This window comes from Triturus cristatus, chromosome 6, assembly GCF_964204655.1.
Source record: "Triturus cristatus chromosome 6, aTriCri1.1, whole genome shotgun sequence".
Lineage (NCBI taxonomy): Eukaryota > Metazoa > Chordata > Amphibia > Caudata > Salamandridae > Triturus > Triturus cristatus.
This window is the reverse complement of record NC_140589.1, coordinates 717,790,246-717,806,900: the sequence shown is the minus strand read 5'-3', so window position 1 is coordinate 717,806,900 and position 16,655 is coordinate 717,790,246. Positions and strand designations below refer to the sequence as shown.

At 45.0% G+C, this 16,655-nt stretch overlaps 1 protein-coding gene across 2 annotated transcripts in view; it reads right to left on the bottom strand.

Annotated features, from left to right (window-relative positions):
- SCML4 (Scm polycomb group protein like 4) overlaps nt 1-16,655 on the bottom strand; it is a 552,972-nt gene that overhangs the window by 327,693 nt on the left and 208,624 nt on the right. For both annotated transcript variants that reach the window (XM_085611210.1, XM_085611211.1), the window contains exon 2: nt 10,010-10,079. In XM_085611210.1, coding sequence (XP_085467336.1) covers nt 10,010-10,025 — 16 coding nt within the window. In that variant the 5' untranslated portion in view covers nt 10,026-10,079. The remainder of the gene's footprint in view (nt 1-10,009; nt 10,080-16,655) is intronic.

Here is a 16,655-nt window from a genome sequence, read left to right as displayed (position 1 = left end):
GGCATCTCTGCACCACGGGGGCTGCAAGGGCTATTGCTACGCCACTGCTCCACTGTAGAATTCAGAGAATAGAATAGAGACCAAGAAAACCTGCGAGCAAGATGGCCTCTGCCTAGGCCCATACCAGGTGTTCATGTAATTGGCTGCCACCTTTGCAGTAAAATGTGCTGATATTAGGATTATCAAATTGTGTAGAGAACACTAAGGGCCATATGTATGAAAAACGTGTTTTGCGATTCTCAAATTGCGATTTTTAGGGAATCGCAATTAGAGAATCGCAAAATGCAATGTATGTAGGATTTGCTAAATATTTTGTGAATCCTACATATTCCTTATTTGCGAATCGCAAATTGAGATTCGCAAATAAGGAATACCTTCCCATTCATTCCTATGGGCTAGAAGGCCCATAGGAATGAATGGGAAAACATTCTCAATTTGCGATTCCCAATTTGCGAATCGTAAATTGGGAATGCAATTTCAAGGTTGCAAGGGTGTCAATTTGACACCCTGTTGCACCCCTGAAATAAGGATGTGTGCACATGTGGCGCACATACATGCCCTTAGGGCATGTATGTGCGCCACATGTGCACTTTGAAAAATGCAAAAAAGTGCATTTTTCACAGAAATCTCAAATTACCACCAACCTGAAGTTGGTGGTAATTTGCGATTCCTTAAGTCAAAATCATACAATTTGGGTGCTTCCTACATTACATTTAAGTAATCGCAATTTGGGATTCCTTAAATGCATTCGCAAAATAGGAAATCGCAAATTTTGCGATTTCTTATTTTGCTTGTGGGTTTTTGTGTACTACATTGCACACTGCCTAAATTGAGATCGCAAACGCTGAAATTCTACGATTTCCTAACACAGAAAGTGGAGGTTCCCAGGAGGGAAAGCTACAGTCCTCCACCTCTCATTTCAAATATGGTAACCACCCCATCCACTTCACTATCCTGTGTAACTCTGTAATTTCTCATATGTTCTTCAAAGATCCACCTACTTTTTCAAAATATGCATCTACTGTGCAGCACATTGCCAGTCGCGCGACACCCTTTACCCGTGCCACATGCCCTCGCCTTACAGAAGGATAAACCAATTAGCCTGTGCTAATGACTTCTCTGTATGTGTTGACTCATAATTAAAGTGAGTGTTCTTTGCTGTATTTTTGATCTCCCTGAAGGGGAAATGCCAGATGTGGCAGTGACAAAATCTTGATTTCAATATCATTGTATGTTTGATATTTTATGTTCCTAGAGGTTTTATGATGTTGCCTGTATGTTCTGCCTGCACTTTGACAGTGAACAACACAACAAGGAGATTCCCCTCTCCACGAACACACTGCACTGTGAAGGACCGTCTGCCAGTTACCCTTGGGTCTATTGCCAATTTATAAGATATTTACAGCTTTTGCAAGCTGTTTGAATTTCCAATTATTGCTCACATCATATGAATGAATATACTTCTACAGTTTTTATATCCCAAGTAGGCTTCTGGTAGTAGTTTATAGAAACTGGAATGAATGAAAATGTCAGCCTATGAGGTTTTTTCCCCACGGTTCACTGTCGGAGAAGAAGAAATATGGCTGTCAATAATGGTTGTTCAGCACCATAGTTCTATAATCTAGTCTCCTGCCAAGTACTGTACCGGTCATTAAAGGGCCTGTACCCAAGTTATAGCTGTCTGTGAATGTCCCTACCTTCACTCCAGCCTGTCCCCTGGCCCACACTATACTGGTGCAAGGCCTCGTCAAAGTTCAGAGGCAGAGCCGGGAGGGAAGGGTCGCTGATCTAAGGGCCGCAGTCACCACTGCTGGCCAGTAAGTGAGGATGGGAGTGCGAAAACAGACAGAAAGACAGATGTCTCTGCCCATGTGTGAATGTGTAAGGGGAGAGGATGTAGCCTTACAACTAGAGTGGTTGACCATGAAGCTGGGGAACCGGCTTCGAGTCTCAGCAACGACGCTCAACATCCTGTGATTCTGGGCAAATCCTTTAATCTCCCCGTGCCTAACAAAAAAATTCATGTGTTCATATATAACGAAACGGGTGCTCATGTAAAGTGCTCTGATACCTGATATCTTCGGGTCTAGTTTGCGCTATATAAAACTCTAAAAACATTTTTTTTTTTAATGTGAGCATGCGCATTGGTGTAATTGAGCATGTAAGTGACCTTTTACGTGGGAGTTTGTCTGTGTTTCGCAGAAGGGTACAGCTAACAGAGGTGACACAATGGAGAATCTGGCATTTTGTTGACCTTGCCACCACCCTTCGTTAAAGACCAATCTTGGCTTTACTGAAAATGAAACACAGTTCAGCACACAAGAACGTGTTTTGATGCAAGCATTTGTTTGAGGGCACTGACTTTAAAAAAATCTAAAATAAAAATATACTTGTGCTTTTTCAGAGGCTGGAGAGTTGATGCTAGAGCCAAACTACTTGCACTCCTGATATTTAAAACTGGTATTTGAATACTAATTCATGCTTTTAGAGGCTTATCGTTGATTTTGGTTTCTTAGTACCGAATAGTGCTTATTTGGATTGATGTTGGTTTTGATGTCCATTTAGGCATTGCCTCATCTATACTGTTAAAACGTTTTGATGTTATCACTACTGCTTACTGCATGATCCGGTAAGATTGGTAAATCGCTCTGATACGCTGATCGGTCTGCTTTGCGCTAATCAAAACAACAAATGAAGACATTGATATAACCAGTCAGCTATTGGATTCAGTAAAGTCTCCGTAAATTGAAAAGTAATGTTGTTGTATGAGTTTGTATAATTTGTCACTGTTAGACCCGGGATCTCTGGTTGGCTGAGGCCGCTCACCCCCTTGGTAGCTGGGCACGAGCAGCCAGGCTTATCTTCAAAGCAAATGTGTAAAGTATGTGCAACCACGCTCACAGCAACCCAATGATGACACCACAAATAGACTCCACACGAGTTTTATAAAAACGAGTATAAACTTTATGTAAAAAGATATACGATAAGACCACACGATATAAATCCAACATATGTGTATTTGTAATATTCCTTCTGGCTGGTTGTTAGGCCAGCCAGCACTTGTAAACTCTGACGATAGAAATGAGCACTTCTAAACAGTCTACTGTAATCCTAACTCCATGTTATGTAGATCGTAATGCTAGAATCAGGCACTTTTGCAATGTACAAATAATGCAATGCGTACGCAACAATCAGGCACTTTTCAATGTAAAAATAATGCAATGCGTAACACAACAATCAGGTACTTTGCAATGTAAAAATAATGCATTGCGTAATACAACCACCAGGTACGTCGTTATGCAGAAATAAGACAATTCGTATACACTGATCAGGTAGTTTGTTATGCAGGAATAATGCAATGCGTAATACGCTAAACAGGTGGTTCGTTATGCATAAAAAATGCAATGCGTCATACGACAATCAGGTAGTTCGCTATGCAGAAATATTACCATGCGTCATACACTAATCAGGTAGTTCATTATGCAGGAATAATGCAATGCGTAATACTCTAATCAGGTACTTTGTTATGCAGAAATGATGCAATGTGTAATACGACAATCAGGTACTCTGTTATGCAGAAATAGAGTAATCCGTAATACACTCCGGCACTGATCACGGTGCCTCAGGCGGTCTCTTCGCCACTCGTGCTGACTCGTAGGTAGCTTCTGACAACAGTTGCCCCCCACACGGGTATGGTATAACACAAAAAGTACAGCTTCGAACTCCGGCCCCGGTACTGCCAATCCCTTGGCAATACGGGCCGTGATACGAGCCAAAACAGAGGCTCGGGCTGCTGAAATGAGAAAGAGGCCGAGAGCGCCTCCCTCCGAGCACGCGCCTCGCTTCAGGCGGTGACACACGTTACCTGGGGGGCGTTAACCCACTCTCCTCTCCTCGTCCAGCGACTTGGGCCTCCGATGCAATCTTTGGGACTTGGCAACGGTGGGCTCGGGCCGGCGGCTCAGCTCCTCCGGGGCTGCCGGTCCGGGTCGCTACTGCTACAAAGATCTCAGGCTGCCACAGAGCACACGCACACAGCGTCGCTGAGACTTCCTTGAGCTTCGTGTGCACGATCACCGGGCACTCCACACGAAGGTCTCAGGCTGCACGATGGACACACATGCAGTGTCACTGAGACTCACTTTATCTCCGGGTGCACGATAACAAGACAATCCTCACAAAGGTTTCCCGCTGCACAAAACACACGTACACAGCGTCGTGGAGACTCACTTGGATTCTGGGTGCACGATAACAAGCCAATCCTCACGAAGGTCTCCCGCTGCACAAAGCAAATGCACACAGTGTCGTGGAGACTCACTTGGATTCCAGTGCACACAATAACTGGACAATCCTCACAAAAGGTTCAGGCTGCAAAAAGCACACACGCACAGCGTCGCTGATCCTCGCTTGGACTCCAGGTGCCCACGATCACAGGGCACACCTTACGAAGGTCTCAGGCTGCAACAAGCACGCACACACAGCGCCACTGAGACTCTCCTGGAAACTTTTGTGTTCCTGAGTCAGCTCACCTCGGGCCCTTGGGGATAAGTTACTTCAGGACACAGCACAGCAAAGCCCTTTCAAGCAGGGGGACACAGCACACAGCAAAGTCCCTTCAGTCTTTCCTTGGTTAAAACAGCAAACTGCAGGCCAGTCTCAGAACACACAGCAAGGGTCAGTCCTATCCTTCAGTCTATTCAGTTGTTTCTTCCTTGGCAAAGGTTCCTCTTGACCACGAAGTAGCTCCAGTCTTGTTCAATCTTGAACAAGCCATTCTCCAAAGTTCAGGGGCTTCAGCTTCAGTTATACCCCTCAATGGCTTTGAAGTCTTTGTGTTTCAGGTGGCACTGACGCCTGTTCAAACAAGTTCTGGGTGCCTCCCTGCCAGTGACACCTTCTTCCTTTGATTAGTGCGGATCTGGATTCTCTATCACTCAGCAGGAGATGGCACAATTGTTTTATAGCAGCAACCCAGGCCTCTTCGCCTCTATGGGTCTACTCCTCCCCCTACACTTCAGATGCAGGTCATCCTGTTGCTGTCTCACCTCCTCCCCTGGGTCAAGACATTCCCCAGATCCTATTGCTTTCAAACCCAGACAGTCAATCCACAACCAGGCAGAGACACACATAAATGTTAGAGCACAAAAACCCAGCCACTTCTAAAAGAGTGGCTTATAAACACACAATGCAAAAAAACACCTTCATAAAAAGATGTGTTATCATATTGTGAGCTCAGGCATACTAAACGTCACCTCTCCATCTTAAGCCTTTGGGAAGATAGGCTGGAAAATATATCACACAGCCTTCCCATTCTATTCCATGGGCAAGATGGCCTTTCAACAGTGAAAAACGAAATGGAGATTATTTCACTGTCAGGACATAGTACACACCAATAGTACATGTCCTACCTTTCACATTCACTGCACCCTGCCCAGGGGGTATCCTGGACCTACCATAGGGGTGTCTGATGTGCATAGAAAGGGAAGGGTAAGTTTTGGCAAGTGGGTGCACTTGTCAGAACAACATGGCAGTTTAACAAACTGTGCACAGGCACTGCAATGGCAGGCCTGACTTCCCTTTTTAAGGTTACTTGTGTGGGTGGCACAATTAGTGCTGCAGGCCCACCAGTAGCATTTGCTTTACCAGCCCTGGCATACATAGTGCACTTTACTAGGGACTTTACTAGTAAGGCAAACATACCAATCATGGACAACCAATCACGATGACACTTTATACAGGGAGCACTTGCACTTTGACACTGTTTAGCAGTGGCAAAGTGTTCATAGCATCTAAGTTAATCAACAAATAGAGGAGGTAGAGCTAAAAGGTCTGGGGTAATCAGGCCAAGAAATGCCAGGTCTATCAGTCATTTGTTGCCACCTAAGGCCTTTGATTGTTATGAGACTAGTACATCTTTTGTTTCCCCCACACTGCAGCCCCCAAGTATATTCCTCCTTATTGACATATGACTAAGAATTTACTTCTAAGGTGGATTGAAAAATGAATGGAAGTGAAATACAGAAGGTGGGAAAGATGCTATATACATTTTGAAGAAAAGTATGCGCCATATGAAATTGTATGTGCATATTTTTTGAAGTTCATGTAAAACCTGTACCTATGTATGCTTTTTTGTGGAAATTAGCTGAAAAATGCAACCGTTTTGTTGAGGAGGGTGGGCCTCACAAATCTCAGCAATGGTTGGGCTTGGTTGCCACGCCATGAAATCATTACAATATTCCATTAGTGGCCATAAAAACCAGTGAATGTGTGGAAATTTGTCCGGGACGGGGTCTTTCCTGATATTTATAATCGACCTAGGGGGTGTCGCCCAATGTACTTTACACATTATACCGTTTCCATTGGAGTTGATGCAGACTTCACTCAGATCTCTTCCCTGAAGCTGATCTGACCCCTTTGCAGACATTTTCCTTGATTCCTTCCTTCCTTGAGGCATTGCTAGCTTAATGGACTTTGAGAAGGTTCATACCCAAATATTTTTCCTGATTTTTATTTCAGTGTGGTCTACGCTGACACTTAGGGGCTTATTACGATGTTGGTCGGAGCTTCCGCCGACCGACACGGTGGCGGACCTCCGATCGGCGGCCCCACCCACCTCATTATGATACAACTGCACCATGCGGTCGCATTCTCCTATTTCTCTATGGAAGCTTGTGTTACGGCCATAAACCCCCCATAACACAAGCTCCCATAGAGGAATAGGAAATTGTTTTAAACCCTGCACCAGGCACAAGGTGCAGGACTTAACAGGGGGGCACCAACTGGAGGCCGCAAGGGAAAGGGGGCCCTACTAGGGCCCCCCAAACACGCTCTTGGACAGGGTGTCCATGTCAGAAAGGCTGGCATGGAAACCCTGCCAGAAACCGTGCATTATAATTCGGACGGTGTAAACCGCAGTCCATATGGATTATGGGTCGGTTCCGGCTGCCTGATGGGCTCCTTGAGGCCATCGGAAGCCAGCCGAAATGACCAGCCAGTTTCAATTCCGACCGACTGTATCGTAATCAGCCAGTCGGAATTGAAAGCGACGATGTCGCTCGTAAAGCCTCCGACCTAAGGTCGGGGGCTTTACGACCTCTGACCTAAGGTTGGAGGCTTTATGACCAACATCGTAATCGGACCCTTATTCTTGACCCATAGAAGACTCTTGACTGAGCTTCTGAGATGCTAATACTTTCCTATTTTAATTTCTTTTGTCCTGACCTGAGTGCCTTTATGGAATCCCTCTGATTGCTAGAACCATTTTTCCCCCAACCATTTTATGGATTCTGAATTCTGGATTGCTAATGTAAAGGAGAGAGAATCTTAGATTATTCTCTGAGCATCAGATTTTAAATGTATTGTTCTGTATCATAGTTACGGAACGGCTTGTTTATTTGATACTAATTTGCCTTAATTTCTTTTGGCATCTGGGAGTCCCTGTTTTAATTTTGTATCTTTACAGCATGGTGCTGAGAGTTTCTTATTTGAATTTGATTATTAACTTGTAATAAACCTTTTGAACTTGGCTACTGATTACTGGTCCTCATTGTGTAGCCAAGGGGTTGCACTGTTAACTGAAATCTGATTGACTTTTAATACTGACTCCGATCACCTCTCAGACGGACCAAGAGGTCTGTTGGAGGACCAGTGGTAAGCATGTGGGCCCAGAAAATGCTGGATCACTATTAAAGGCCCTTATTAAGATATATGGCAAATTGAATGTTTAGCTGCCAGTTTCTAAATCTGTTGTGGTCCTAGGAGATATTATATAGCACGTATAGCATCATTAGCTTGATCAGTAAATTAGTATGTCTTATGCCACTGGGAAATTGAATAACTAGTTTCTATGTAATTGATTCCTTAATATGTGTCATTGCATAAAGCTTGCTGTATAGAGCCGGGCATTTTTATGCTTCTAGTGTGGTTAATTTGTTAAGACTGGTTGGGGGTCTAGTTTTAATAATGCCCATCTAGACAGGTGCATTCGGGAACTTTTGCATTTTGCCAAGATGTATTCCCTAAATTTGCTAGAGGCAGGCATAATTTTAACTTTTCCCAAGACTCAGACCTGCAGAAATGTATGTTTCCCCGCTGTCATCCGGGTGGCATTGGAAATCACAAAGGCAGACGCCTGTCCCTGGGATGTTCGGTAGCAGGGAAAAGAGAAGTACACATTGTCAACAAAAAGTAAGTGGTTATGAGGCACAGCAGAAAAGTTCCCGCTGCAAAACAGGGCCCAGTTTTTTTTTTGTTAACTTTGTCACCTTTGTAGTTTGTGAAGTTGATGCAATTGGAAAATAAAGCATTGACAAAGCCAATCAGTCTTGTCTTTGGCATCTGTTGGCTTTACCAATGACTTTTAGCGATGTTGTAGAGCATCGTCAAGATGCTGTGCCACAAGGCAAAAATAAAAAGCTAATAAAAGGCACTATGATGCAGCCACAGTAGCCACATCGTTTTGTAGGTGCACACATGCGTGCTGACGTGCAAACGCATGTGTTATTATGCATGTACGTGCCTACAAAATGGCACAGGCACTATTTTTTTAATTTATCAATCCAAGATGGATCTTTAAAAACATTAAATAGAAGAAGTGCAATTTGCTGCCTGGTCCTCTACACCTCCCCACCCTGCAGTGGGGGGAGTGGGGAGCAAAAGGGGAGTGGGTGGCCAGAGCAATGGTAGTCTGTGGTAAATGGGTAAAGCAGCACACAAGGCACAGCAACACTGGGAAGGGGGAGCATGCAAGTGAGAAAGCAGCAGGGATCATGGGGGGAGAGTTTGGCAGGAGAAGAAGCACACAAGAGAGAGCTTGCAACACAAAGGAGACATCAATGTGGAGTGTGGGGCATAGAGCTTTGATGGGGGAAAAGAAGCTAACGCGGGAGAGAGATGGGAAACACATACGCTCCCATTGTGTACTTATGCAAAAAGAAAAAAGTAGTTCCCCAAAAGTGAGCAATTTAAGGTTACAAGTCAAAGGATGTTAAAGAGGATATGCTCCTGGGAGGGAAAAGCACAAGATAGAACAAGATGGGCAAGGTAATCAATTGAATAAGAAGCAAGTAAATAAGAGTGACAATAAAGCCAACCAATGGTAAGGGGGTATTACTGAATATCGAACCCAGAATATCATGGTACCAGAATATCAAGGACAGAATATTGAGGCAAAACATAAAAGGGTACGTACATACAGAGAAGTATAGATTTACTATTCCTAACGCCACATCTATGTACCTTGAAGATATATAAACATTTCACCATGGTACATATAGGTGGAGTTAGGTTAGAAAATCTAGACTTACTTAGCTGTCAATATTTCATATTTTATATTTTGTCCTCAATATTGTGTCCCCTAGATAGTCTGGTGTTGATATTCAGACCAAACCATGGAAGATAGATTTGCCCTTCAATATATCAAAAATTCATTTATTTTGTATAAAAATGCATGCAATTATATATAATGATTCAAATGTCACAAAAAGTCTCAAACGGTAAAGCATATTTTTCCAATAGAACTTGTTAATGGAATTCAGTGTAAGGAAGGGCTCTAGAAAGTCTTTACAAAGAAATTGATACAGAGGGACTCGTCACAAGCCATCACAATAAGGATCACGCACTTTTCTGTGCGCTGACACATGCGTGGTAAAGGCATGCATTGCAATGGAATGTGTTGTATCATTCTACATCCGGCATGTGCAGACCCTAAAAGACAGGCTTGAATTTCAAGCAGGCATGCAGATGGCGTGGTGTGATCTACTACAGCGGGGTTTGCACCACATACCACTTCTAAAATTTGCAACATGTACACATCACACAGTGATGCTTATCATATTTGGGGGGGGGCAAGTGTTCTATCCATATACATGACTATATCAAACCAATTTAAATTCTGAAAGGGAAAGGGCGGTGCTGGTGTTATTGTCGCACTTCCAAAGCACATCACATGCCTACTTCAGGAAAAATCTGTCTACTACTTTGACCGACAATATTAAAGAGGTTTACTTACATCTTGCCAAGGTCATCAGCTGGTGAGAGAGTTGAAGAAGACCCTCATGGGGATGCAGATGATAGTTCACCTAGTAGGGAAAAATATATGGCCATCAAAAAAGTAACCAGCCTATTTAAACTCACAAAGCTGTCTGCATGCGAACATACACCTAACCATGCTGTGCTCTGCCACTATTGATGCCCAAGCTGCCATGCCCTTTCCCAAAGCCTATAAACCCAATATGAATGTGTACGATGGATACAATAATATATAGCATGGAATGGGCACTGAGCGCAGCACGTTATCACCTCCCTTGCACACTGCCCTCCACTAAAGATGAGTCTATGTATGCATGTTGTGTCACTTATGCAAACTGATAATAACCATCCAAATGGAGCCGGATACATTTCATCCAGAGTTTTCAGCTGCTAAAAGCCTCTGAGTGGAATATTGGGGAGGAAAGAGCCAGGGGGGGTCGGGATCAGACCTACAAAATCCCCGAATTTCACCTCATTACTAATGGCACCCTCAGGATACCAACTGTGATCCCCTTTAATCCTCTCCCAGATTTATTGACACCACCGGTCTTGGTAACCCCTGGGTGTGTTCCTAACTGGTACACTCACACAGTCATATTTCTCCCAGTAGAACAGACTGATGTTAGGTAGACTTTTTACGCATGTAGGGTCTATTCAAAACTGCTATATATGGATGCACATAAACAGGACTATTGTACCATCACACTCAATGTACAAGCAGCAGTCTCAAAAATCTAAGATCTAGATTTTGTTTTGCTCTTTGTGCTACAATATAAACCTCTAGCAGAACAAATGAGTTGTTGCAGGCTGCAGGAGAAAGCAATCTGCAGAACTCATCCTGATTAGTCTGGAATCTCAAACCTTGCATCATCAGCTATATGTCAAAACCAACTAAGTGTCAAACTCAATTCTATATTTTTCATTGTATTCTATCATTAGATTATTTTGCAATATTTTCCTCGAGAGGTAAGACATGACATGTTAATAATGGTGAAATGGGAGAGGCAGTTAATAGCAGGGCAACTGGAGTCATATAGATGTCATCATACGGGCTAATCAGAACCATCGCATAAGTGGTCGCCATGTCAAGGGCCTATGTTGGGAACCCACCAGTGGTGGCTCATTTTATGAGCATTGGGGCTCCACCCTTCCTTGTTTGTGCTTCCTTTTTTAGGTATACACTGACATTACACGGTACACATATTAAAAACAAAATGCCAAAAAAGGTACCCTCGCTTTGAAGGTCAGGTAGTGTGAATGAGTAGCAGTCTGATGCTTCAAACTGCGCCTGCCCAATTTTGGGGGCTGATGATATCACACCCCTTAAAGCCATAGACTGCTACCCTGAAGCACCATCTTTTAGATGATGTGTTGCAGACAGTGGCGGCTGGCATGGCTCGCGGGTGGAGGGTGGGGCGGGCGTGAGGGGGTAGCGGGGGTGTGGGGTGTTCACGTGGGGAAGATGCGCAGTATAGAAAATTAAATTAAAAAAAATAAACTTACCTTGCCGCCGGGTCCTGCGTCTCTGCTCCTACTCTCCTCATGAAACTCAAGGAACAGGAAGCACAGCCAGGCCCCACTGATCAATCACAAAGCTGCAATGAAACGTTGTGATTGGTAAGCACCCAGGCTCCCCTGACCAATCACAACACTGTAATGCAGCGTTGTGATTGGTCTGAGCATCCTGGTTCGACGCTCAGCCAGGGAATGGGGACCTGGGTTTGTTCTCCACGCAGGCTGTAATGCAGCCTGCATAAAGATCAGGGAAAGTGTGCATGACTGTTTTGGGCGGCCCAAGAGGGCCGGCCAAACAGTCATGTGCTCTTGGGAGTGGGCAAACCACTCCCCCCCTGCACCAGGAGCAGAGCAGCCCCATCTATCCGGCCGCCTGCAAAGCAACACAGACATAAAATGAAATAACACAAAGTTATTATCATTTTATGTTTCTACTTCGCACTGCTTAAAAGCACTGAGCGAGAAGCCACCACTGGTTGTAGAGTCATCCTTAAATTCATTCTTGGGCACTCCAGGCTTTAACCATGCACTGCCTGAGACCGAAAGTCAGTCACCAGGGAATCATATCTCACCCACCCTCTCCCCACTCGCCACAAGGATGGGTGGGATCAATAACCTTCATTGACTGCACACATTGGGAAAGGATGAGGTTAATGAAACAACACCGCTGCAGGAAACTCAAAACCACAGCAAAGCATCAGCCAGTGTTGTGACTGAACTGAGAGGCCCAGATTTACAAATCTTACACACAACGCAGCGCAGCACCCAAAAATGGTTGTCTGACAGGGTGAGAGCAGGAAAACGACATATCCACAGAAGTATAGCATTCTCCTCCCCTCTTCCTAGCGCTTGGGCACAATCAGACTGCTAGGTGTCTCACACACACACCTTTGCACCATAGTGCAAGAGTGTGTGCATGAGTCTATCATAGGTTCTGTAGTGGAAGGATACTCTTCCAGGACAGAATACTATGCATAAGACTATCCCCAAAACGTTTCCCACGGTGGATGTGTGCCGTGCAGTACAGCAAACATGCAACGTGGGAAGCACGAGCAGAAATAGAAGCATTTCCCCTTTGTAACGCCTGCTTGCCAGCAGCGTAATTTTTTTGTGCTAAAGTCTGTCTATCAATGTTAATAGATAGGGTTTTGCTTCAAAAAGCACGGGTGGTTGCATGGGAAAGTCCATGTTACACTCATGGAACGCCCCCTTGATCTCAGTAACGAACAGGAGCTCTTAGCTCTGGTTTACACTGCTTTTTCTTACAAACCAACACAATACCAATTTGATTTGGTTTGTAAATCCTGAAAAGGATTTAACCTTGGTACGACTGAATTACAAAAGTAACGCAAACCTGACGCAAATCCTTTCTAAATCTGGCCCAAAGAGTTACTTCCTGGCTACAGTGCTGCGCACCTGGTCACCAATACAGGTACTGGAGAGAGTCAGCCATCAGAGAGAGACACAGAGGACTCAGAGACTCCAAGACTGCCCTTGACTGGGGAGACATAGGTTTCTTGTTGTGTATTCCACGGACACTTCCCTACTTTCAAAAATGAAAAAAAAAGAATTTGAAATGACAGAGTTGTTCTGAGATTACCCGGGGCTGCCTCAGAGCAGCCCTGTCATTTTCACTGCATTTTCAGTTCCTTATGGCATATTGAAAAAGTTGAGTTGTCACTGACGATATTTGTCCTGGACATCTCTCAGAAGAAAATGAAATTATAGTATGCATCGTCTCGTGGTCTCAGAACACTATCTGTTGCTCATGCTTGGTATGAGGACCTCAGTGTCCCTTATGCCCTCAGAATGAACTGCAGTGCTGTGAATCAGCTGTAATAATTTTGTTAACCTGTGTTCAGCATGTTAGCTGGCATGGGGGGCTTCCTCCAGTACTGAGGAGACCAGTGGGCGGTGCGGTCCTGACCCAGGGTGGCACCACCTGTATTTGTCCACGGGCATCGATGGAAGGGGGCCACAAGCTGGTGAATGATGCATTTATCACCTAGTGGAGTTCTTTGCATATATGTTTTCATGCATTGCAGTCTGCTGGGTGTTCTGAGCTTGCTTTGTTAAATCAAGCATAATCCCTACTCTGTACCCATGGGGTGGGGTGATGTGCCCTGGCACCGAGGTCTGGGCTTCCGGCACTGCTTTACAGCCCTAGCACGCCGGTTCCATCATGTCACATTTTAATCCTTTCTTGTCAGTTCTGAGATTCGGGTTCTCTTATAAAGTGCTTTAATGCCCTTGGGCCGAGTCCCGCTATACAAAGCTACAAGGAAGATATTAAGGCATTCCTATTTTTTGCTACTGTTTTTTATTTGCATGACTGTTACTATTTGGATGAGTTGGGACGGTGTTCCTTTGCTGTTTCTTTTTGCGGGCACTCCTGGCTAGTGGTAAATTTGCCTTGGAAAGCTTCACATTGCTATGCATTATATATATAAATATGTGTTAATTGTGGGTCTGTTGTATCACTTTTTGGCAATAGTGCTCGTGCGCATCCTACCACATGTCTTCCGGTGTTACAGGAGACACCTCATCTAAGATACAGGTAGGTGAATGGAATTTCATGTTAGCATTGGGGTGGGCAAATAATTCCGTTAAACCAGCGGAGTTTTGCCCACTCCGCACGGAGTTCCGAAAAAGTATGCGACATGGAGCGGGGTTTTTTCTCGCACACGGCTCACCAACGTTAAGTTGGCGAGCATGAACAAGAGATATTGAGCCCCAGACCCCCTCCTGGAGAGATTTCTGAACGCGGGTAGTCGTGCAGGTCACTTCCACTCACGTTAAGAAAGATGCTGTTCGCGTTGAGGAAGCTCCAGCTCAAGTAGAAAATCTACTCGAGCCACAGAAAGAAGCAGCGCCCTCTGGCGCCCTCGTGTGGACGTTCGCATTGAGTTTGCAGCATGGGAGAAACACATGGTGCTAAAAATTTGCACCAACAGTGCGGCATACCGGACTCCGCCACTCGCGGAACTACCAATAGTGCGGGAGAGTTTTTTTGGCACTTCACAGAACTCTGCTTAGTGCGACTCCCTAAACCCCAAACAGGCCTAGTTAGCATGTTAGCTGAGATGCTCAGTTTCTTATTTTTTCTCTTTCAACTGGAGGGGGATTGTCCTTTTTGTTTTTTTTTGTTTTTTACTTAATGGGCTTAACTGTTTTCACAATTCTGGAGATCCTTTTATTGAAAGGGCTTCATCTAGGTGGAGTTAGACATTAGTTTCAAATTAACTCAAGTTAAAAGTGAAGTGGGGGCATGGGCTAATTCTCAGTCTCTAATCTAATTTGTCCTCAGTGCGTTTTAGTATGCCCCCAAAATGTGCACAGTCCACCGCGCCCAACTCGACTGACGACCCTCCCATTCTCCTTAAAGCCGCTAGGGAAGACCACATTCAGCTGATCAAGAAGTTGCTCAAGGCTTCCCAGGCACTTGGGATGGACTGGATCCAAGAAAAAATATCAGAGCCACTAACAGAAACCATGGCATCGAACATTACTACACCCGTTAAGAGAGCCATCAAAGTGCATGTTCGATTCAGTGAAGTGTTGGCTGCTCTAATTTGCCAACAGGACTGGGTTGAAGCCCCTGGGAAAGGTCCTTGCAAGGAAAGGAAGTCACTGCCCAATCCACCAGCAAACATTGTCAGCTTGACGCAGCGTCTCCTACAGGGAGTGTGCAACAATGTATAACAACGGCGGTTGGGGAGGTGACTAGCATGAACATATGGATTCAAGGGCAGCAAAAAATAGTCATACACCCATCACAACACAGGGTGAAATTCAATGTTTGATTTAGTGGCCACCAGCCAGAAGGGCAGGTAAATGGTGAGCCAGAGCTCTCTTTTTCACAGCAATCCCCTGGGTCAGTTTTAGGGAGCCAACCTCATCAACCCTGCTCGGCCAGCCAACCCAACTAGGGTTAACACCCTGGGCATTCCCAGTGTTGGGGTTAGCTCAGCAGTACAAGTGTAGGTGCAAGGCTCAGAGTCAGGTGGTAGTACAAGCACCCTCAGTTGTCCCTCTTTCAGCATTACAACCTCAGCACACAACAGGGGTCCAGCCGTGGCCCATGCAGGTAAGGCGAGTGGTGCGGTGGGGCCAGGAGGTGGGATTTCAACGGAAGATGATGAGGGAAAATGAAATAAATATTACATTTTCCCTCATTGGCGTCTGTCGAAATCCCCCCCACCTGGCCCCACCGCCCCACCATTCTTACCTGCAGGGGCCGCGGCATCAGGGTCTTAGGATAGAGCCTGTCAGTAAGGGCTGCTCAGACAACAAATTCCCACTCCTGTGCCTGCCCTCAAATTTCTCATCAACACTACTTCAGTGGCAACAATCAGTGCTGAGGTGGGCACCCCCGCCATGATATGACCCCTATTCTTTTTTGTAGCGGGGCAACCATGCTGTCATCAGCAGTCTCCTTAACTGGACATTTACCATTGGTGCACGAGAAGAATCGGAAGGGCGATTTTAAAGACACCATTTCCCTGATAAACCTGGGTACCTGGATCTCATCAAAGAGAAGGGAAGGACTGGGAAGGATGGCGAAGTAGAACAAAGAAAGTCTTGGTGGACAAGCCTATCGGCAACTGGGCCACAGGCATTTCTATATCTGTACCTATTGCGCACGAGAAAACCTGGTTGAACTTATTTTTGTACCTGTCCATGCCCCACAATGTGGCCTGCAACTCTCCTTGTTACAAGTGGCTCTTGTATGGCAAAAAGTTCAGGCAGATGAAGGATATCAAGCCTGAGGTAGCATAGGGTCTGAGAGAGGTTAATCTGTGGTATGCATATGTACATGCAAGACCTTGGGCGTCCAGATTCAGTCAATCCTTTCACCCTCAAGAGCTCATGAAGAGAGGAATCTTGCCTATTGGCAATACAATAAGAAAAGATCTTTCAGAGGGATTTCATACAAGTTCAACATAAATGCTCATACTGCGGAAACTAAAGCCTCCCAGAGGCCAAGTGTTCCAAAAGCACTGCAAGGGGAGAGAGCCACAACCACTAAGCTCCAAGAAACCATTCCTTCTGAAAGCCTAATCTCCCAGGAAATTGTCTTAGCAAATCTAATAAGCAATGGCAAACAAGTG